General features: G+C 43.3%; 1 protein-coding gene and 1 pseudogene across 2 annotated transcripts; one reads left to right on the top strand and one right to left on the bottom strand.

Moving 5' to 3' along the window:
• Positions 1–2,170: 2,170 nt before the first annotated feature.
• On the top strand, positions 2,171–18,507 carry NPEPL1 (aminopeptidase like 1). 2 transcript variants are annotated; one of them, XM_067307611.1, is made up of 12 exons: positions 2,171–2,359; positions 3,722–3,907; positions 5,135–5,305; positions 7,935–8,024; positions 8,759–8,840; positions 9,040–9,182; positions 9,725–9,802; positions 13,419–13,519; positions 14,186–14,309; positions 15,798–15,974; positions 16,660–16,770; positions 17,618–18,507. In XM_067307611.1, exons 1-12 carry the CDS (start codon positions 2,210–2,212, stop codon positions 17,774–17,776), a joined length of 1,572 nt encoding a protein of 523 aa, XP_067163712.1. In that variant the 5' UTR covers positions 2,171–2,209; the 3' UTR covers positions 17,777–18,507. The 2 variants fall into 2 exon arrangements, with proteins under 2 accessions (XP_067163712.1, XP_067163713.1); XM_067307612.1 differs by having other exon boundaries at positions 2,276–2,359; positions 5,209–5,305.
• A 2,919-nt stretch (positions 18,508–21,426) lies between these two features.
• Positions 21,427–22,502, bottom strand: part of LOC106492789 (piezo-type mechanosensitive ion channel component 2-like) — a 32,374-nt pseudogene continuing 31,298 nt past the window's right edge.

Here is a 22,502-nt window from a genome sequence, read left to right on the forward strand (position 1 = left end):
GTTAGAGAAGATTGGTCCACTCTGCAACTTTCACTGTGGCTCGCGTTAGTAGAAATATTTGCAACTACTGTTAGAGGAAAAATATGTAGAAAACATCTGTGTTGTAGATAGAAATGACTTAGTCCAGTGCCTTGATTAGGATCCTCCTCTGGTGTCATTAAAGTCAACGAAAGAAGGATGAAGGGCTAGATGAGTATTTCCTATTGCTTTGTTTACATTTCAGATAATACAGTACTGTCCCCGAATCCACATTAAGAATTCTGCAACAGCAGGATTTGGACTAAATGACTACAAGTTTTCCATCTGGTAGAGTCTTTTTGTTTCAATCATGAAACAACTGCTCTGTTATTGTTTTTCATACCTTCGACACTGTGTGTATTTGAATGATATTGAACCCCTAAACGGATCGTGTTCTTTGGCTCAATAAGAGACTCATAAAAGTTGTAGTCGGAACTTGTTTATTGGGTTATCCTGTACATTCTGTGATGATGCTTCATTGACCTCCACAGCAGATTTTGCTAGGTCTTTTATCCAGGCTAATTTTAAATGTATTGGGCAGTAAAGTTTCCACAGCTTCCCTTCAGAGACTGACTAGGACCTTATGCTAAGGAAACCTTTTCTGGAATACAACCTAAATTTTTTTTCTTTTCAGATGTATTTCCATTATTTGCACCAGCATTCACTTCTCCAGTGTAAGTGGAAATGCACTCCCTTTTTGATGTTTAGACTTTCCAAATAGCTGCAGATTAATGTGTATTCGTTCCCTACTGACCTAACATTAATAGGATATCCTTGGCAAATATGAAAAGATGAGGATAAATATCCTATTATCTTTAAAATAACATTTCAATTAACTATTAAAGCTGGAGTTTGGAAAACATTGTTTTCTTTTAGTGAATCTCCATGCTACACCTTGGAGTGTATTTTGGCTATTTTCTGTTTCTGAATGTTTTTTAGAAGTACATTTTGGATGATATCTAACTTTGTGTGGCAAAGAGCATTTTCCATATTTATCCCTATATAATTTTACACTTTCAAAATGAGGCATTTCCATCCTTAAATGGCATTATGAATGGGAAACCTGGACCTTTGATAAAATTGCATGCATTTTTAATTGTACGTGGAGGTAGCTGGAATTACTGCTTTTGTTTTCTGAAACTATGATATACTAATTGATGCATAGAAATAGCACACAATGGATCTCACATTTTGCACAGCAGTGGTACAGTATATTCTTCCCTTTTCCTCTCTGAACTGTTTGTGAGTAAACTGTAAAAGTGATACTTGCGTGTTTTTTGGAAAGTTATTCCAAATACAAAAGCACATTATATTTTCAAAATTACAAATACACTATTATTTAGCACAGGATTTTTTTAGCCTAGCGTTTACAGCAGAGGCGAGGCAGCCACCACCATCACACCCATGCATTGTTTAGTGGCTTCCAAATAATGAGGGGGATCCAAATATGAAGAAGTTGCACAGTGTGACAGTGCTACTAGTTGCTAAAGCCGTGCTTCCTTCAGGTTTTCTCCTGCCTGCATTTATATGGCCCATCCCTGCAAAGCTTCCACCACCTGGGTTATTCTGTAGTCTTAGGTTTTTCCCTCTGAAATGTTGTATCGTTGGTATAATTTAAGTGATATGTAGCCTCTATTTTTGATGTATTTTTTATATGTTCCCATCCCCTAACTCAAGATGATCAGCCCATCCCTCTCCTTTCTGTGCGACACTACAAATACGTATTTTTCTCCCCGTTTTTTACCGATTCCTACGCATAGGCCTGGCCCGGCGTGGGCGGCTGCACCAGCCCGCCCCAAATGGCGCCTCGTGCCGAGGCCGGCCTGGCGCCCTGGGCCCCTCGAGGCGGCCGCGGGGCGGGGGGGGGAGACGTAGGGCCAAGCTGCGGGGCCAAAGCGCTCGGTTCTGCCAGGCGGGGGGAGCCGGGCCGCGGCGGGGGAGCCGAGGAGCCGAGGGAGCCGGGCCGCGGCGGGCGAGAGCAGGCGCCATGCGGTAGCGCGGTCTGGCGAGGCCGCGCCCGCCATGTCACATCCGGGCGCCGCCGCCTGCTGTGCCCGGCGCGGCCGCCGGGGGCCGCCTGCGCCGCGGAGCCGTGCTGCCCGCCCCGCGGAGCCGGCGCGGGGCGGGGCGGAGCCGGGCCGGGCCGGGCCGAGCGGAGCCGCGCGGAGCGGAGCCGGGCCGGGCCGGGAAGATGGCGAACGTGCAGCTGGAGTTCCAGGCCAGCGCCGGCGAGGCGGACCCGCAGAGCCGCCCGCTGCTCGTGCTGGGCCAGCTGCACAACCTCCACCGCCTGCCCTGGGCCCAGCTGCGGGGCAAGCTGCAGCCGCGGGTCACCGAGGAGGTGAGGCCGCGCCACGCCGGGCCGCGCGATCCCCCAACCCCCCCCCCCCCCCCCCCCCCCGCCGCCGGGAGCGCGGCCCCCGCCCCGGCACCGCCTCCCCCGGGGGCCGCGGCCCCTCCTGAGGCCGCGTCTCCCCGCCCCGGCCCCGAGCGGCCTCGTGGTGCGGGGAAGGCGGGAGCTCGCCTCGCCTCGCCTCGCCGCAGGCGCCGCCGCCGTGACAGGGCGGGCGCGGGCGCCCTCCCCGCTCTCCCGCCCGCGCTTCGGGGGTCCCGAGGGGGCCGCAGCGGAGCCGGCCGCCGCCCGGCCGCGGGGGGCGCCCGCAGCGGGCCGGGCCTGCTGGGGGGCGAGGGGGTCAGCCAGGCCTGCTCGGGGGAAACCCGCTTTTCATCGTCCTCTCCGAGCAGAGAGGCCTTGTACCCGCTCTGGGCAGGGCCGTAAAATCGCGCTGTAGCGGCTCCTGCCCGAGGGAGAAGAGAAGGGGTCGGCGGCCGAGCAGCCGGGGTCCCCTGCAGGCCGGCGGGCGGCGGGGTGCCTCCCTGCAGCAGCCTGTTGCTCTGGCTGGACAAGCCGTGCGTCGGCGGATAAATCACTGCGGCTTCAAACGCAGAGCTCAGCCTACCTTTTACCCGCTTCAGTGGGGGAAAAGTGCTCTGCGTTCCACCGAGGTGCCAAGATGAGGGCTGCAATTAATGCAATTATTGAGATGCACGTTCTCAGGTGCCAGGTGGCAAGCGCGAGACCTAAACCTTGCTCCCTGCAAGGGCTGAAAGATACCACATCTCTTTCCCCCTCCCCTACCCCCAGCTATCGCAGTGGAACATGTACGCCTATTTTTATTTACATGGTGTTGATGGCTTGTGGTAAAATGGTAAATGTTTTGCATTGCAGCTTTTAGGTTGCTGGATGTTTGGCAGTTTTGTGTTGGACTTCTGAGTCTCTTAGGACAATATTTAGCCTTTTTTTGGTTTTAGTTAAATTGCTATGGGAGACAATAATTTGAAACTAATAAACCAGTCCATCTTTTTATCACTAGTAAAACTGTTTCAACTTAAAAGGGCTCTGAAGCAGCCTTGCACCAAATGTTGTGTTTTAAAACATGATTCATGTGGCTTAAAAGAGAGCTATACTTGTGATGGAAAGCAAGTTTGTATTTTCTGATTACTAAAGAGCTTCATCGTACTTCTTGTTCGTTTTGATTCGTTTTGATGATGATAGAGCATATTGCATTTAAAAATGGCTGCATCGTTTTTTCTTTGTTTTCAACCCCTAAAATGCTGTGCTTAAGAGTGACTAATAGTCAGAATGAGAAGGAAAGAAAAGTCCGACGAGTTCTTTGTTTTTGAATTCTTCTTTTCTCCTCAGATATGGCAATCTGCTTTAAGCACTCTGAATCCAAACCCTACCGACAGCTGTCCTCTCTACCTGAATTATGCCACTGTGGCCGCGTTGCCTTCCAGGGTCAGCCGACACAATAGTCCATCTGCAGCTCAGTTCATCACCCGCCTGGTTAGAAATTGTCTTCCAGGAGGTGTCAACAGATGTATTGTTGTAAGTGGCTGTTTGAAAATGCTTTTGGTGAAATGTCTGGTGAAGTATTTTCTTGACTCTTCAGGATTTTAGCTGTATCCAAGGAGACTGAAGGTGGGCAAGTTATGCCAGTATAATTATATTAGTATTTGTAAGCTGTTTAGCACTGAAGCGTTAATGAAACCTAAGTATAACAGCTTATGCATGCTCAAGCAGTTGGAGGGAATTCAAGATGGATATGTATGGAATGTTTTCATCCAGGAACGTCCATGCAAAGAAAACCAGTAGTGGCTTTTTTCAGACTAGGATTTATGATATTAGCACATGCTACATATCATGCTTTAGGTGATTAACTTAGTTATAGCACCCTGCATGCAGTCTGTGTTGCATAACCTATTTAGGGTGTATTGAAAGCAGTAGGCCTCACCTGTGTTAGTCAGTGGGTTTTAAAAGACTTAATGCAAACTAATGTTCCACCGTGAATCTTATACTGGACAAGGTCTTGCAGCTCTGGTCATCTGCTTTGTGAGCTTGATGAATTTGTGACTGAATGATGAAAATTCAATTTGATGATTACATTTTTTTTTTTCTATGGCTCCTCCAGGTTAATTCAGATTTCCAGGTTATTAGAGAAAACTCATACAGTCTGTGTCAGTAACAAAATCTAATTATAGTCTTCACTTGGAAAAGTTATTTGCAAGAGTAATAACTCTACATGCATTTTTTTCCCTTATAGTTAACTTTGGAAATATTTAACTAAAACTGCTTTTCATTGGTAATTTCGGCAATGAACTTTAGAAAAATATTCAACATGTTAAAAAATGTTAATATTTATCACATTCTCATCTTTGCTCTCTTCATGTCATTTGTTTTGAACGCACATTGGTGGTTCCCATGCCTTTTTGTCTTGGTCTATATGCAAAATTGTGTTAATTGCACTAGTGTAATTAAAGTAGTTCAGCTCCCTTATAAGGACATACTCATTCCCATGCAGTCAGGTGCAGCACTGTAATTCATTTCTGTATGGGAAGTGAACTGAACCTGCTCAGTTGTGTGCTCTGCTTGTACCGCCTCTCCATCCATGTGAAGCACGATGTTTGAGTATGTCTTGATCCAGACATCAGTTCTTCCCCTCCCCCCTTTTTTTTCCTCGTCACCAATATTTTCACAGATGATAGATCATTTTAAGTGCAGTTGTCCACACCCCTGAAGTTGTCTGACTTCTTTGTCTTCTGGCTGGTGTTACAGATGGTCTGTGAGCGGTCTGAAGTTTTCGCCTCCGCTTGTGCGTTAGCCAGGGCTTTCCCGTTGTTCACACATAGGTCCAGTGCATCGAGACGCACAGAGAAGAAAACTGTAACAGTAGAATTTTTCCTGGTTGGACAGAACAATGGACCAATAGAAGTGGCAACACTTAAAGTAAGCTTTTGATTTGTTATGTGGTGAGTTGTTTCCACTGTTCTCTAAAATCATATATTTTTTTAAATAGTTGCATGCACAAATGCATGTCTTTCAGGCTACTTATAGACTAGGTGTTGTATCTAAAGTAAGAAACGATCCCAGATCAAAGTTCCTTGTTATTGATGAGTTTGCAGGGTACCTAAATAGAAATATTGAACATGTTATTATTGCAGTGAAGGCTGAAGCTGTTGTTCAGAATTTAGATTTCAGGAGTGGAAGACACCAAACAAACAAGTAACGCAAATAAAATCATGGATGCAAATAGTAGATTTTTAGTCTTTATTATTACACTACCTTTGGTGTGTGGGCTTCCCTGTTTCTTTTACCTGGGCAAATTTTGTCCATGCTTATGCAGATGAATATCACTGAAGTCACTTAAGAGCTGTGTATTCTGGGGTCACACGTGGCTTCTGATATTTCTGTCTGATGTATCTCTTTGGCTGCATTCCTCTAGCAAAACTGTAGCCAGAAATAAGACCCTTAAGAAACAGCCCAGCTTGGAGATGAGCTATGCATAACAGTTACCTTTTTTTTCTAAGTCATGTTTCAACAGCAGAAAATCAAAGATTGTTTTCTTTACACCTGACTGTTACAGAGAGCAAACTCCACATCAGGTAACTTTTAATATGCTAGATCATTCCTCATCAAGTTCTAACTTAAAAGCTTTTCTGAGTTCTACAGTTAAGCTATTAGGCAGCCTCCTGTTCAGTGCTCCAAATTCTCTATTGCAGTATAGACTGACACTCACTTAGGTGATCAGTCAGTGAGGTCAGAAAAATCCCTTACAATTTTTGGCTATGGATGGGACTCGAGAGATGGTATTTCTGCATCTGAAACTTGCAGAATTGCAGCTTTAGGGCTTTTGTGTTTTTTTTCCTGCAGTATCTTTGCCTCCACTTTTGCCCTACTCTACTGATTGGGTGAATTGGCTACAGCAAATGATGCCAGCCCAGTTTGCAGGAAAGCAGCAAGGAGAGATGTTCTATGAATACAGCAGCTGATCACTAAATTTCTCCATGCCTCAAAACAGAGAACAAGTAACTGGGGTTTAAAGCAAACTCCTTTAGATAGGTAGATTCGAAGCCACTTGGGTATTTGTAACTAAAAAACAAAGCTGAAGTCATTTCCACCTCCTGTTTTTCCCCTTGATGTCAATGCCAAAAGTACTACTGGCTTCTTCCAAGCCAAGTTTTCACCCCTTAAATTCCACCAGCACTGGACAGCTAATGCAGAGCTTGGAAGAGGCATGTGGTAGCAGTTTTTTGGCTTAACCTCTCTCTAGGCATGCTGCCACATTCTGCCCCTACTGCATAGTCCAAGATATTTCATGGTGAGGACTAGCAGGGATTGTCACAGTTTTACAAGGCTCTTGCCCAAGACTGCCGTTATCCAGGTTCTCTGAGTACCCTGGAAGCCAAACCCAGGCACAGCTTATTTCTGTGGGTAGGTTGTATTGTTTCCCTCGGACTTGGCCTTTGGGTTAGAACACCTCCTTTTACCTCCATGGCCCTAACAGTGGATCACTGCAAACCTAGTTTGGCTCTTGAGGAGGTCCTTATCCCTTTAGGGGAAGTAAAGCAACCAGAAGTAATTGTAGGGAATCAGGCACCGTTCCAAAACAAGCCAGGTTTATGAGTCTGTTGGGATACAAAATATAGAGTCCTTAGGGCAGCCTGGCCAAGCCAAACTTGAGATACATCAGCACGAATAAGTAGCCAACACATCAGGTTTCTTTGAAATCCGTCTTGACTCACCCTCTTGCTGTGTGTGGTCTTCTGTGTAGTGTGGCTGCTGGAAAACTTGAACAAAGTTTCCTTCCACCTGGTCTTTTTTTTCGAGTTGTTGATTCCCAGGTGTTAAAATTTAAAGTCTATTCTCTGGTGCCTCCATTGTCCTTTTTGTCGAGAGGATCCTTCTTTAAAGAAATGCTCTCAGCTTGCTCACTGTGGACCATTTTGGTTTAATCCACTCTTGCTTCAGTCAGTTTTTACTCAGTCCAGGTGAAGGTCAGTCCATTCTGCCACGGGAATGAAGAAACAGATGCATGCATGTTTCACACAAATATGAAATATTCCACATTCTCCATACCTCCCTCCCCATATAGAATGTCTTATGGTAGTAAGTTACTGCACTGAACCATTCTAAACGCTACTACTTCCCATGTTGTAGCTTGCATAGTCTCTGCAGGTTTCCAGCCCAGGCAGCCTACAAGTTTGCCCTAATATCCTGAACTTGCTTTGTCTTACGTTTCTCCCTGCACCTCCCATTGCATTCTTGGTCACACTTTGATAGTGGGAAAAAGCTGCTAATTTTGAAGTATCAGTTCACTGTGGGAAGGAATGAAGTTCCTTAGAAATTAGAGCACGGGAAAAAGTAACTTAAGTTTAACAAATGTGAAAAATAATGGTTAATTGTGTTGTCATTATTTAGTGTTGTAGAACTGCCTGGGATCTGTTGCATTTAAGCATTAACGTACTCCAAAGCAGCCACACATCCAGTGTACGCTGCACAGGACTAGGTGCAAAGTTATATGGGAAAAACATTCAAACCAAAGCCAGCTCTCAAGTGTCCTTGCTTCTTTTCCTAGTGTCTGGCAAGTGCTACAGAAGGAGTCAGGCTGGCTGCTCGAATTGTGGACACCCCATGCAATGAAATGAACACAGATAACTTCCTGGAGGTTGGTAATACACCTTACGAGTAAGAGTTGCATATTGGAAGTCTTGACTACAGTGATCAAGAACCAGTGCTGGTATCTCATAGCAAAACCTTCTTCTCTGTTGGCAGTAGGAGGCATATCAAAAAAAACTGTCCAAGGATGCTTGGGGTATTTCCTTAACAGCTCAAAGAGCTTTGATAAGTTGAAGGGATGCAGAGTGTAAAGCTGGGGTAACAAACAGCAGTCAGAAGAAGTGAGTTCTTGATTTGGTCATGACACTGGTTCCTCTGGGACTTTGGATAAGCAGCAAGATGCTGGCTATTTCAAGGATGTGCAATTGTCATGGATCTGTGAAATGGGAAGCCACATGGTGTTGAATGTTTCTGAAATTAAGGGAGAGAAGCTGACATGTTTGCAAATGGGTTTATTATAATTCTGGAAAGCTGCTGAGAGTGAAAATGTTCTGTTTCATCATGGTCCAGAGAGTACAGCTGGCCTTTACCTCTGAAGATTTCTTTTATTAGCAGAGCTTAAAGATCAGATTTGCATTTAATGCAGTAGTAAATCAAGGATGTCTCAGGGGAATTATGCCATTGGAAAACCAGTGCCAAGCCCAAAATAATGAATGTTTGTGTGTGTCTGTGTACAAAAATCACACAAAACCCATATGTGGATACATCTCTCTTTACTGTGGGAAGACGCAAATGTGTCTTTCTGATCATTGACTGGCTGTCTTTTTTCTCTTAATGATGAAGGAAATCAAAAAAGTTGGCAAGGATCTTGGGATTACTCCAACCATTATTCGGGATGAGGAGCTGAAAGAGAGAGGATTTGGAGGTATATCTTGTTCAAAATTCAACTTTTTTCCCAGCAGTTCTTTGGAATATTATGCCATCTGAATTATAATGTTTTATTTATGCATTTTTGAAACAGTTTTATTGCCCACAGAATCTCAAGATGATTCACACAGAATAACCAGAGATTTGTCCCTCCCAGTGTTTCTTCCCCACAGGTGGTTTAATTCTCTGTTTTCCAGGTATCTATGGAGTTGGCAAGGCAGCTCTGCATCCTCCTGCCCTAGCAGTTCTCAGTCACACTCCAGATGGTGCTACACAGACCATTGCATGGGTGGGCAAAGGTATTGTGTATGACACTGGAGGACTCAGCATTAAGGGAAAGGTACATAAACACTTGTTCTTCTGATGTCTTTGCCTGCAGTCATGTTTCCTGATGGAAACAATTCATTTAATGTCTGTAGAAACGAAAACATTTTTATTTGAGGTGGATCTGGCCTCGCCCGTATGGACGTAAGCTACCAGGGTGAAAAGACCAAATAGAATTCAAGGACTATTTTACAGAGCAGTTAATAACTACCTGGTATTTTACTCTTTAGGTATTGCATACTGTTAGTAGAAAGCTAAAGCAAAGGTATTTAATTTCTGATTTTGGAGACAGATCCAAAGCCCATCTGAGTTGATCTCAATGCAAATCTTATCAACCTTTTTCCTCCTTGCTAATAAATTAGCAGCAGAGCAAGATCCACTGAAAAGCAGATGCACATGTATTCTGTGTATCTGTTATGGCTGAGCACTGTCAAGAATAGAGTTACAGATGCATCAGAAATACTAATTTTAGCGGGCAGAACTGTGAAACTCTCCTTTAAAGCAAAAAAAAACAACCAAACAAAAAAACCCCAACTCTGTATGATTCTGTTTAAACAGACTACTATGCCTGGCATGAAACGAGACTGTGGTGGAGCAGCTGCTATTTTGGGTGCCTTCAAAGCCACTGTAAAGCAAGTAAGTAAAATGTGTTAATTGATACCATGTAGACCAGTATTGCCAAGGAGCAGTCTGATTTTTGGATGTATTCCCAGATATTGGGGCCAGTCTAATCCTGAAGTTCTGACCTGCCACTGCTTTAAGTGATCTTGGGTCACTCAGCTCTTTCTGCTATTTCAGGAAAATATTTAAAATCTTTGGGATCTTGGGAAATGTGAGAAATTTCTTGAGTTCTTTTTTTTTTTTTAAAGAGTTTCTTGAATTTTAGGGTTGATTCAAGTTCCTTGAATCAGATTTACACCTGAGTTATCCAGTGCTGTTTTTATTTAAGGTATGGGATTTGAGGCAGCTGTTATCCCCTTAGCAAAAAAGGGGATGAACTACCCCAGGGTACTAAGTCTATCCATATCCTGAATCCTGTGCCAGTTCTAATATTACCTAATGGGGAAGTTACAGTTCTAGTCTGATCAGGAGCTGCTTGTTGGTTTACCCCTGTGCTCAGAAATTAGTAGGGGACTTGAGAAGAAGCCAAGCACTGAAATATGAAGATTTAAAAAGAAATGCATATAACACTTTAACAATAGGAACTGGGGAAAATACGTGGCCACTGCCAATAAAACTCTGCCCTCTCCACAAATCCAGTCACTAAGTCTTGCTGACAGAGCAGCTATTGCCTCCAAGGAGTATCCAAAGTTCAAAGAACATTTACTGCTGCAGATTAATGCATAGATCTGACGGAAGCTTTGTACAGGGGAGGATCACTGCCAAATACCCATTTCTCAACAGTATAGCCCTGTGCCTTGGCCCTAGCAGCACGTTTGATGTGGAAGGATTGCAAACTTTATAGTTATCTGTAGAGATTTACAATTGAAAACAGATTTGTGATGAGCATCTTGGTCAAAACGGCTAGCTTTCCATAACTCAGTCCTTCAGAACGTTCAATCGCATGTTTAACAGGGACAAAAGGTAAAACTTCTCCAGTGCTTTGGGAAAGTCTGGGAAAGTCACATATGTGGTACACTCTTTCGGTGATTCAGTCCTTACTTCAGAAGTATGCTTGTATATAGTTATCTCCACTGGCTGAAGTTGCTTTCACAGTTGCAGTAGGCGTGAATGGTAAGTGATCTGTCATTTCCTATGCAATTACTGGGACCATGACAAAACTGTCAGTAATATGTCTGGACAAACCAATCCTGCAAAAGTTGTCATATCTACATGAAATCTGTGCCCTCATATGTAGAAACAAAAGAATGATCTCCCTGCTTAATTTTAAAAACTCATGTGAAAAAAACTGTTAAAGAACTCCCTGTAGAAAATTTATTCAGTTGGGTAGTGGAAAGAATTTATCCTTGTTATTGTTTCAAGACTTTTTTTTTTATGCTTTTTAAAGTAATATAAAGCTGGAGGGAGTTTAGCTTAGCTATGCTTTGTCCCAAAGACTGAAGTTGAAACTTGTATTGAATAGGATGCTCAGTGGGAAGGGGGGAGAGGCAATTATTCATCTTCAGAAAAAATCTTCTGTCTACATGGTGTTCTACAATTTTTCAACATGATTTAATGAGACTTTGGAGAGAAAAATCAAGCTAAGCAGTGATTTTTTCCTAGAAAGATGCATTGCATCCATTGTGAGCCTTCCAACACAAGTGAGATGAGAAAAACATTCACTTAAATTTTTGGAATCCTTGTCTCCTGCATGTCAACATAGGGAATGTTGCTTTTAAACAGCTATGGAAGGAATGGGATTCAGTGAAAGTGAAAAGGCAGCTGACAGTGGAAGCAGGTTTCCGTTTTTTTTGACAGTAGGTAAACTACATGTCCTATTTGGAAGAGGAAAATTTGGTGAAATTGGTGAGATATTGTGAATAGAGTGGGATTTTGCTGCACAGGCTGTTTTGGCAGAGCAGTGGGTCCTAGATGGAAGGTTGTCTCATCTGCAATGCTGTTTGCCCCCTGACTGGACTAGAAACTGCAAAATTACTTTATGGCTTCCAGATGCTGCCCATTATTCTGAAAGTCTTCAATTGATGCATTTGTACTTTGGACTTCAGAACATGAGCTTATTCAGCATGTCCGTTTTTCTTCAGCTATGGACTTTTATCAAGAGATTCCTAGTAAAACTGACCTTGGTTTTCCTAGGAATTTGTTGTTTTTAAGGCTAGCTATCCCATTTGAAGAGAAATGGTGCCTTTATTGTTAAATGCTGCTGTCTGCCTTTCTGTTCATAGGATCCCTCTACACAATACAGTCATTGTACAAACAAAATCATCATATATTTTAAAATACCACCCATAACCATATAAGCACTTAATTTTAAACCAAAGTAAACCAGAATGGAATCTGGCAGAAGAAAGAGAGGGGGTTAAGAGGAAAAAGATTTTGAAAATGCTGTGTGCCTCCCAGCAGGAATAATGTATAAAAAACCCCAAACTCTTCTTAACTGTGGTTATTTTGTTTTCATATGGAAAGAGGAGAGGGTAGATACCGCTAGCCTGTATCTGACCTGTGGTCTGAGTGTTGGATTCTGTGGGACAGCAAGCTGTCACAGATGGCTGGTGGCTGGGAGATGCACTGAGACATGAAGGAGTACCATGTTCCAGGATTGGCATGATCGGAGTTGCTTTCCAACAAAATTCTCAGAGGTGGAATTAGTTCATCTGGGATTGTTTTTACAGAGAAAGCACATAGTTCACAAATGGCTGCATATTAGCATTTTTTATTTCCATCCTTTTCCATTATTACTGTAGGCTTTCTCCCAATATTGCAGAAATGATAGGGAGGAGCTCAGTTTCTCAAATGGCCCCAAATTGTATCTTTGTTGTTATTGGAGACTAAATAAAAGCAATGGAAAATATAGGGATTGGAAAATAATCCCAGACATCCTGACTGGCTGCGTAACGTACTGTCACAAATCTTTGTAACTGTCATGTTGAAAGCATCTGTTACTTGGATCTTTCCTTTGTGGCTACAAAAGATGAAGGGCTTATGAAGTTTGGCCCTGGTGTTTGTAACCTCTGTTGTGAGCCTATGTTAGAGTTGTACTAAGTTAGATGAATGAAGCAGCACATCTTTGGAGATGTATTCCACAGGTTTTCACACGGGATACTGTAGTTTTAGTGACTTAGGGTTTGTTTTTGGTGAGCCCAGCGATCTCCTGGTGAGTTCAGTGGGCTTTGGAATTATGCTTGTGGTGATCTAACTAAAGCTGGCTATAAAGTACAAAAAGTGTTCTTCCCAGAGAATCATAGTGACTAAACGTAACTGCCCTCCTGTTGCATCTGCACATTGCATATAAAAGACATTCTAACTCAGATACCTTGCCATTGAGGGAAGATTGTATGGGTCACTTGCTCAGTTGGCGAAGACTTTCTAGATCCCTACACTGCTTGTCTGTCTCACATGCTTGTAGGCTCCCATTCCTTCTCCAGTGAGGACTCTGAAGCTAGTATTAGATACAATCTTTTCATCCCTATTTTATAGCTCTTGGCCTCAGCTTCAAACTGTAAGACATTTATCATGGATTTCCCACGTAATTAGTGGCATTTCTGTCAAGTTGTAATCCTTTATTGATTTCAGTCTCAATAAATTAACCTGATGTTATGAATAGAAACCCATTTCTCTCCTGTTGTTACTACAGGGTTTTAAAGACAATCTTCATGCTGTTTTTTGTTTGGCTGAGAATGCAGTTGGACCGTGCGCGACAAGACCTGATGATATTCATGTTCTTTACTCTGGAAAGTAAGATTGTATCTATCCCTTTTAACAGACACTTTGAGAAGAAACATGATCTTTGATTCTGTTTATCTGAGTACCATACAATTTATGAACCTGCCCCTCAGCAACCTCCCTTAGTATTGATAATAGTCTTTCAGACAGCCATAGGAGTGAGTTTCCTGTGTGCTCTGAGTTTCCTGTTGGATATGTAAGTGCACGTCAAAATACATATAATATGTATGTAATATGCTGAGTTGAAGTTTTGTTAAAGCACTCTCAAGTATGTCCGTTGTTCCTGTACAACCAGTGCTTTGTGTCCATCTGTAGTCTGTATTGTCCCAGAAACAGGCTAGCGTTGTTTAAGTATCTCATATAGTTTTAAACAGAGTATGATACTTATTTGTATGGCAGTAGTTTGTAAGATCCCGGCCTGGCATGCTGGGCACCGTACAGACCCAGCAGGTAGACCTTCCCATGAGGACAACACATTCTATAAAAACACTTACTGGGGCTTGCTCTGCCTGGTTGCTTGCAAGCAGAGAATAAGCAGCAATACAGACTTGCAGAGTCAAGTTAAAAAGCACATTAGACTTGAGCCTGCTTTCTTGTCCAGTATTCTAGACAGGATAGATGCAGTCTTAATTTCCAGACTGAACCAGTGCTATATTAAATGCGCTGTCTTCTTTCTAGAACTGTGGAAATCAATAACACTGATGCAGAAGGCAGGCTGATACTGGCTGATGGAGTAGCTTACGCATGCAAAGATCTTGGAGCTGATATCATTCTTGATATGGCCACTCTTACTGGAGCTCAGGTACTGGTACAAAGCTGCTAATGGACAGGGAGACATCATGTTAGTGTCTGCGCATCATTTGCATCTTCGCCTCAGTTCTGCTGGCTGTTGGGGGAAACTGGGTATCATGAACTGGTACCTGTTGATGACTTCAGAAACTTGTGTAAGGAAAAAAAACCACCAACAGTAACACCAGTAAGCTGTAACTCTCTGTGTGCACTATGTATTTGGAGAAGATGACATGTGCCATCAATGTTTTCTAGAAACTAGCAGGTTTTCTGTTTTTTTATGCAACTTATGCTTCCTGCATACTTAAGGAAAAAGGTGTTTTTCTGATGATGTTAGCAGGTGCTGTAGGTGATCCAGTGTTTGCTATGAGTCAGTTTCTATATTTAGTAACACCCCCAAAGTGGGGTTAATAAACAGGGAAGTAGTAGCCATTCTTAACACTGAAAATAAGGGTGTGATTTAAATGTGATTGTTGATAACTTCAGTTTGACTTCTTTCCTTGGCACAAGAGATTGTGATGTGATTGAGTAAAATACTATTAGGCTTTCATTACCATAAGGTCAGATAAGAGAGCGTCATGGTTGTGCTACTGCATTTCGTGGATACTGCACCCAGTTGAATGTTGCTTAGCAGTTGCAAGATACCAGACAGAAATTATGGATCAGGTCTTCTACTGGAGTTAAAATAGCTCCCTTGAGGCTTTGCTGATTTCCACCAACTGAGGATAATGCAAAGCACAGGAATTTTCTTGTCCGTGAAATGGCTTACGTTGTAAGTCGTACACAGAATGATACGTGGGTACCAATTTAATACTATTGTTTTTTGAAATCTATTATCTTTCCATTGAAGGTGATATTGGCAGGCAGTGATTCCTGTGGCATAATCTTCTAGAGAAAAAATGGTCTTCATATCCGGAAGAGAAATGGTGGCAAATTTTTGAAAGCATGTATGTTGCATGCATTGGTGTAAACATTAATCCTTTAAGAGTTTCCCATCATTATCCTACTGGAAAGCTGAGGCAAGGATGGCTTCTGGATTTTGTAGATCTGGAAGGAAGTAACCTTTCTGACCATTCAGGATGTTACATGCAGAATGTTTGACACACACTGCTGGAATATCACGTGTGTTAGCTATTTTATTTGTAATTCATTGCTGATTTGATTTTATTCCTAAGAAGAAATAACTATCAAGCCATATAGTTTGCTTACTCAGTAACTACAAAGAATATTTTCATGGGGCTGTGGTTTGAATAGGCCAAATAAATGTGGACTGTTTCACTGCAGAATGGATTTCCAAAAATTTTAAAAGCTTCAGTAGTAGCTACAATGCCTGTGTCTACCTTCGTAACACCACCCTCTCGTCAGATGACTTTGAGACTTTTTTTTCTCGGTGGTCTTGTTAGATGACAAGCAACTGGTAATGCAGAGGAGGGAGTAGAGAATTGTCCTACTCAGCACAATAAAGGTGAATCCTTCCTGACTGTGTCTTGTATTTCACTAGGGAATTGCTACAGGAAAGTATCATGCTGCTGTCCTTACCAACAACGAAGAGTGGGAAAAGGCTTGCGTTAAAGCTGGTAGGAACTGTGGAGACTTGGTCCATCCTCTTGTATATTGCCCTGAGCTCCACTTCAGTGAATTTACCTCTGCTGTAGCTGATATGAAGAACTCTGTGGCAGTAAGTTTTTCTTTAAATCCTTTCTTTATTACACAAAGATGTGTTCTGATTCATGTTCCTTTTTGTATCCTGGATAATGCACTGGTCTGTTGATGGTTGGATGAAAGCTTTTCCTGTGAGCCATATTCTTAAGAAATGGGCCATATAAGGACTTCGAAAACCATTATTTTCTTGGGTATTTTACAGACCAAATGTCTCTGCATTGATATTTAGGGTCAATTTTATATCATACAGTGTAGCTTGCTGCAAAGATATCTTTGGTTCGCTTGCCTTTTAAGCATGGCTCTAAGATGTATGCTAAATTCCTGGGTGGAAACCTCCTAAGAAGTAAAGACGAATGTTCCGCAGATCGTTTATAGCCGGTGGAGAGAGTAACTGGGAATGCAGCAACCAGGAAGTTGAGGACAGAGACCTGAGGGATTGCTGCAGCTGTGGTCACTGTGAGAGTTACAGTATGCAATAGGTTCCAAAAACATGTCAGGAAGAAGCTTGCAAGGAAGAGTGTGAGACCAGACTGCTACCAGGGATCAAGTCAAGGGATTTACAGTATACTTGGTTAGCAAGTCTAGGTTTTAGGGCCATCCATTAAGCTTTGACCTAGATTTGCATGCTACCTTCTCCGTAGGCAAGAATAAAACATTGACATTTTGTTTTCTTGCAAGAAAACTGTATTTTGTTTCTACAGGACCGAGACAATACTCCAAGCTCCTGTGCTGGACTCTTCATTGCTTCTCACATTGGCTTTGACTGGCCTGGAGTCTGGGTCCATATAGACATTGCTGCACCTGTTCATGCGGTGAGTGTGTTCGTGTTCATGTGACTGACGTTTTACCTTGCTTGCTCCCGTGGGAAAGAAAACTGCCTGTGCCTGCAGAGACCCTGAATTCTGTCCCTTTAAATGCAAGGAGAGAATTAGATGGAGAAGAGTGTTTTGGAATTCAATGACTCTTCATCTGTATTTGGGAAATTGAATTCCTTTGTTTTGGTAGCTTCATCTGGCCATATTTTTCATTTTGTTTTTTAAAATGTTCTAAAAGTCACTTTAGGCAGCAGCTTCTTTAACTCTTTAAACTTCAAAACCTGTGTTTCTTAACTCAGTGGCTTGCTGTTCATGGAAGTAATTCTAGCCTTCCAAACAGTTTTTCCCCATATTGTCTTTAAGGTGATTGACCAAGAGCTCACTTTTCTGCCTGCTGACTGGCAGCAGGAAAAACATTTGTTTGCTCTAGTGTTCCCCTTCCTCCCTTGCCTGGAACTTGTATATGGGTGGGGGGGGGGTTGTTTTTTTTGTTTTTGTTTTTTTTAACCCAGTTTCTTCAGCTCACATTCCAAATCCATGCTGATGTTGGATGGAACATTCTTTGCCCTGAATATTGTCAGCACAAATCCCACTTCGAGTAATTGTGGGCTCTGTTCTTGTGTGAATCGACTGATGTGCAGGTTTAATCTAACCAGGACAGATTCCTGGTTGGATTCCAGCAATATGGAGACAGAACCACAATCTGAGGAGGCCTGACAGGGACCCTGAGTATTCACTGTGGCCTTGCACCTTCACTGCTCTTGTTGAGTGGGTAGATAAATTAAAACTAGCCCAGGTTATACAATCTAAAGTGTGATTTTATTTATTTTATTTTTTTTCCTAGGGTGAACGAGCTACTGGCTATGGTGTGGCTTTGTTGCTGTCCCTGTTTGGAGGGGCATCTGAAGACCCTCTGCTAAACATGGTGTCCCCACTAGGATGCAATGGAGACTCTCCCACTGAAGATATGGAGAGGGATTCCAAAAGGCGCCGCCTGGTTTAATGCGCCCTCATCCCAAAGTGACGGGGTGCATGTGTTACCTCACTTTGCACTGATTCATTCTCAAGCAATGAAAAAGTCCCACATCAGAAATTGCCATTTTTTTACTATCATAAGATTTATTACTTGTTTCTGATAAAACACCTGATTTCTTGTTTTTTTAAATTATTGGTGCACACAGTGACTGAACAATACCAATGGTGCAGACTCCAGGCTCTACTAACTGTATCAGGGGGATGGCAGGTCCTCCTTAGAGCACCTCACAAAACTTAACTAAGTGCATTTAATGCATGAGAAGCTCTCTCTAGTCTGAAGAAGCAACTGCAACTCTCGCTTACACAGCCTTCTGAATTACTTGTTTTACGTGAGGTTTTATCAGACATTTCTGCAGGCCCCAATACATCTCGGAACACAGGATGAGGAAAAAACCACTGTAGGTTTGGCTTATTCAGTGACAATTTAGCTTAGCAGCAAAAGAGATGTAATGAGAAATGCATTTAGTTTTAATAAGGTGCTGTTTCTGCATGTTTAATGTTTTGCTGACCGGTAAAATCAACAAGAGAGTGGGCCAGAACATATCTCTATGTAAATCTTTCACATGCAAATTACAGAATAATTCATGCTAAATGAGAAAAAAATAGGGGGACTGTGATTGAGTAAAATCAGTTTACAAAGCAGAGTGGCTTCTTGCCACTTAATAAATTTATTATTATTAAAGCAGCTTACGTATCCCATGTTATGTCTCATAGTGTTATTTACATTTCTGAGTACACTGAGTGCTCCAGAAGTTCCTGTGCAACTTCATTAGTCTGTTCAAATCCATCTTCCCAGCACTCATACATCTGAAAACAGACCTAACAGAGTAATAGCTTGTACTGAACGGTTTGATGCAGCGCTGAAGAACTTACTGATTCACTGAGCAAATGATTCATTTCATTTGATTGATTCAACAGGAATCAGGGATGGGATGCATTGTATTATTTTCTATATAAGCTAGTTACAAGATACTTACAAGTAATAGTTTGGCTTGGACACCCACGGGAAATGACCTGCCCTGGTTTATGTAATGTCAGCAGCAGAGCTGGAAATGGAGTGACCGAGTTTTAATCAGTGCTGGTCCCTGCCTCATGGATTCAAGCATCAGCCTTTGGAAACACTTCTTGGCTTAACCAGAGTGTTGACACTGAAAAATCCCACCCAACACACACTTTTGGCTGCTTTGCAGATCAAGTCAAACTGAATTGTAATAAATTATACTTTTCCTTGTGTGCAAGGTGATCTCTGGAGAGAACTGGTGCTAGGTTTTAGCTGAAGTTCCAACAATGAGGTACACATCTGGTTTAGATATCAGTCTTTTTGATTAAAGACCTTCTGGAAACCTTAACACAGAAGGGAGAAGAAAAAACATTTTTCATTTTGGTTTTGTGGCTATATTTGATTCTTAGGCAGAATGTAACTTTTTTTTTTTTAACAGAATTTCATTATTTCCTGTATTTGCTCCTCTATTGTGGTTTCAATTCCCTGGTCCACTTGATCATAGTTTCTGGAGATCTATAAAGAAAGATGAGTTTAGAAAAGAGTTGCTCCTCCAGCTCCCCAGTCTTCCTCACCAGGAAGGCATCTGTGCAGAGTTTCAGGATGTGATCCGCGTTGGGAAGCTCTTCAAACATTATGGAGCGGGAAATACCATTGAGGAGCTCTCAGATAAACTTACTGATGACAAAGACAATAGACGTACAGAGTCCAGCAGTGCTGAGGAAAGGAAGAAAACGTGGACAGTATTTGATTTCCCCCCCCCCTTTTCCTCCAGAAGAATCATTCAGCTCTGTGAAACTGATAAATCTGGTCTCCCTATCACTCTGGGCACTCAGTATAAAGTACTATCTGGTACCAAAACCTGTTGTGGGGGAAGACTTGAGCAGTTACTTTCATTACTGATTCAGTCTGACCACTGAAATTAATGTCAAAATGTTCCAATTTCATTGCTGTGAAATCAAGTCTTAAATCTCCATCCTGTAGAAACCTCTTCAGATTAATCAATTCTAATTTTGAGATTTACAGTGTTTTGCCAAAATTAGACAGATTTCTATATAAAGACTAGCCTGCAATTTTGTGGGCCAGGGCTAAATTCTAATATTATTCACCACTGAAATTTCACTGAATGGTAGCAAGTTCAGGTGAAAGAAATGGCTGATGACCATATTCTTCTATTTTGCCATTTCTCAAAGCATGTCATGCTGCTGGAATTGGAAGGCACTTAAGCCAGCTGACCAATGTAGGAAAGAAATCTAATATGAAATACTTGAAAAGCAATAGCAGGACTAAACAGGATAAATACTAAGGAAATCAAAACCTGAACAACTACTTAAGTTTGCTTAAGCAAGATAAAATAAAACAAAAATAAAGAGCAAGAGGGTGTGACATTGGTAGTATGTTGTTTGCCTTCTTACCCACATCCTGCCGAAAATCCCAGGCCAGAGGGGCTGACTTTGTCATCAGAGATGATTGGCTCCGTGGTGTTGTTGCAAATCTTGCTAGAGCAGCGAGGACTCTGCTCTTCAACAATCCACCACTCAATGACTTGGCTTGAGGATGAGTTGGGGGGCAGCTGCTGTAGTTTTAGGGTTATGTTTTGCAAGAAGGTGGGGTTTTTTTTAGATCTTGTGCTTTTTTAGAAGGAGTTGTTCCACAGATATAAAAATTGAGGCTTTTTAAATTTTCTTAATAACATCTCTTGCTATGCCCCATCCATATTATTCTTTCCTCCCTTTCAGATAGGCAATCTACTCCCTAGAGCAGAATATTCCTACCTATACAAGAAAGTGATTCATGAGCTGTATTCACCTAATAGGTGATGCTCTTTTATGTATCACAGAGGTGCTGGGATCGTTCCTGTTAAGCTCACAATGTTTCTTTACTACCAAATGGTAGAATTTTAGTTCCACCATCACCCACTTGCACTACCTCCTTGATCTGCTTACCCACTTTCAGGAGATACGCTGTTTTAGCTTCTGCTGTAGTGCTCGCCCTCGAGTATCTTGGTATGAGGCCTGGAAACAATCTAGAAAAGGGGAGATGCCAAAACTGCCTTAGAAGTAGCAAATATTCAGCGTTAGGAATGGGTTTGTGAGGTAGTTACCAAACAGAAATAAGCCTGTACTGAGCAGCCCAACTGGAATTTGGTCTCTGCAGTTACCACCTGCACCTGCTAAGAGCTCTGTGCAGCTCGAGGTGAGCACCTGGCAGAAGCTACCCGAAGTTCTTACTGCCCCATCACCAACCTGACTGAGTGCTTCACAGTGACTAGTGCGCTTAACTTTACAGTCCATGCCATTCAATTATTCCATCTTAAATAATTAAATAATCATTACAGCTTAAATTATTACAGCTGCAGACCCATCACAGGCCCAGTGCTTTTCAGAAGAGGCTGATGACAGCAAGCGCCTGCTGATGCACCCTGGGGGTGGAGACCCACCTTCCCCCCCTCCTCACCAGGAAGCGGTCCTAGCAAAGCATGCTCATTTCTGTAATGCGAAGTCTCCGCCAGCGTGCGTTTTGTAACACCTCCCCGAAGAGAAGAAAAATACTGATGTTGGCTCCGTCCTGGTCCCGTTCAGTGTTTGAGCAATTTGTTCTCGTATTTCCTTCTCCTCCTACCGCAGCGTGTGCTTGCCGGACACTTCCACCTTCTCCACCAGAGAGGTGTTCCTGGGGCAAGATCGACAGAGGTCACTTCAATTTTATGCCCTCCGGAAAAAAAAAAGGCTACAGTCGAGGACGCTGCCTTCTGCCGGGACCGGCAGCCCCAGCCAGCGGGGGCACCCCGGAGCGCCGGGGCAGGGCTGGCCGTGGCGGAGGGGAGCCCTGCCTGCGCGCGGTGAGTGCTGCCGCGTCCTGCCTGTCCCGCGTGCCGTGCCCGAGCGGCCGGCGCCGCTGCTGGAAGCTCCGCCATGCCCTCTGCTGCACCACCCCTGCTCCAAAGGGCCGGCGGTCACCCGCAGCCAAAACGGGGCTCAGCTGGGCTTTAGCCCCATGCCGCGGGCACGGAAAAGGAAATGCCGTGGTGTCCTCCCCCGGGCAGCGCTGCCATCACCTGAGCCGCGGAGCCGAGCGGTCAGGAAGCAGAGCCCGGCCTTGCCGAGCTGGCCAGGAGACAGGCCAGAGGGGCTGACTGCCATCGAAGATGATCAGCTCCACGTTGTTGTTGCAAATCTTGCTAGGGCAGCTTAGAAGGTGATCAGCTTGCTTTTTAAAAACCAAGGGGAATGGATGTTTTAAGGACTGTCTCAGACCAACACACTCAGTCTGAGGAGAATCTGTCTTGATGATGTCTTGATTTACCTTCAACCTGTAAACCTTACCGCAGGCAGAAAGGCCTTTTCTGACTGCACTGTGTTTTGCATGAAGCAAATGAGTTTGGCAGCGTGTTTTATCGCTTTTGGCACCGTCTGTATTGAGGACCTGGGGACAGACCCATCACCAGAGTTTTGCCTATGGCTCAGTCCCATAGAGGAAAGACCTATCCAGAACGCTCTGTCTTTTTGAATAGCTCTTGCTGGGCAGTATTAACCCTCGGAGGGCGTTTATACGGCGCAGTGCAATAGCGATGGGTGTGCTCCCTCTGATGTGCTGATGCGGCACGTCACCGGGCTCGTAGGCTGCTGCAAGGCAGTGTCTGAGGCCGGTAGCGTGCAGCACCAATGCAACTGTGAGAGCTCCTGGCAGAGGA

Source organism: Apteryx mantelli, chromosome 18 (assembly GCF_036417845.1).
Source record: "Apteryx mantelli isolate bAptMan1 chromosome 18, bAptMan1.hap1, whole genome shotgun sequence".
NCBI classification, from domain to species: domain Eukaryota; kingdom Metazoa; phylum Chordata; class Aves; order Apterygiformes; family Apterygidae; genus Apteryx; species Apteryx mantelli.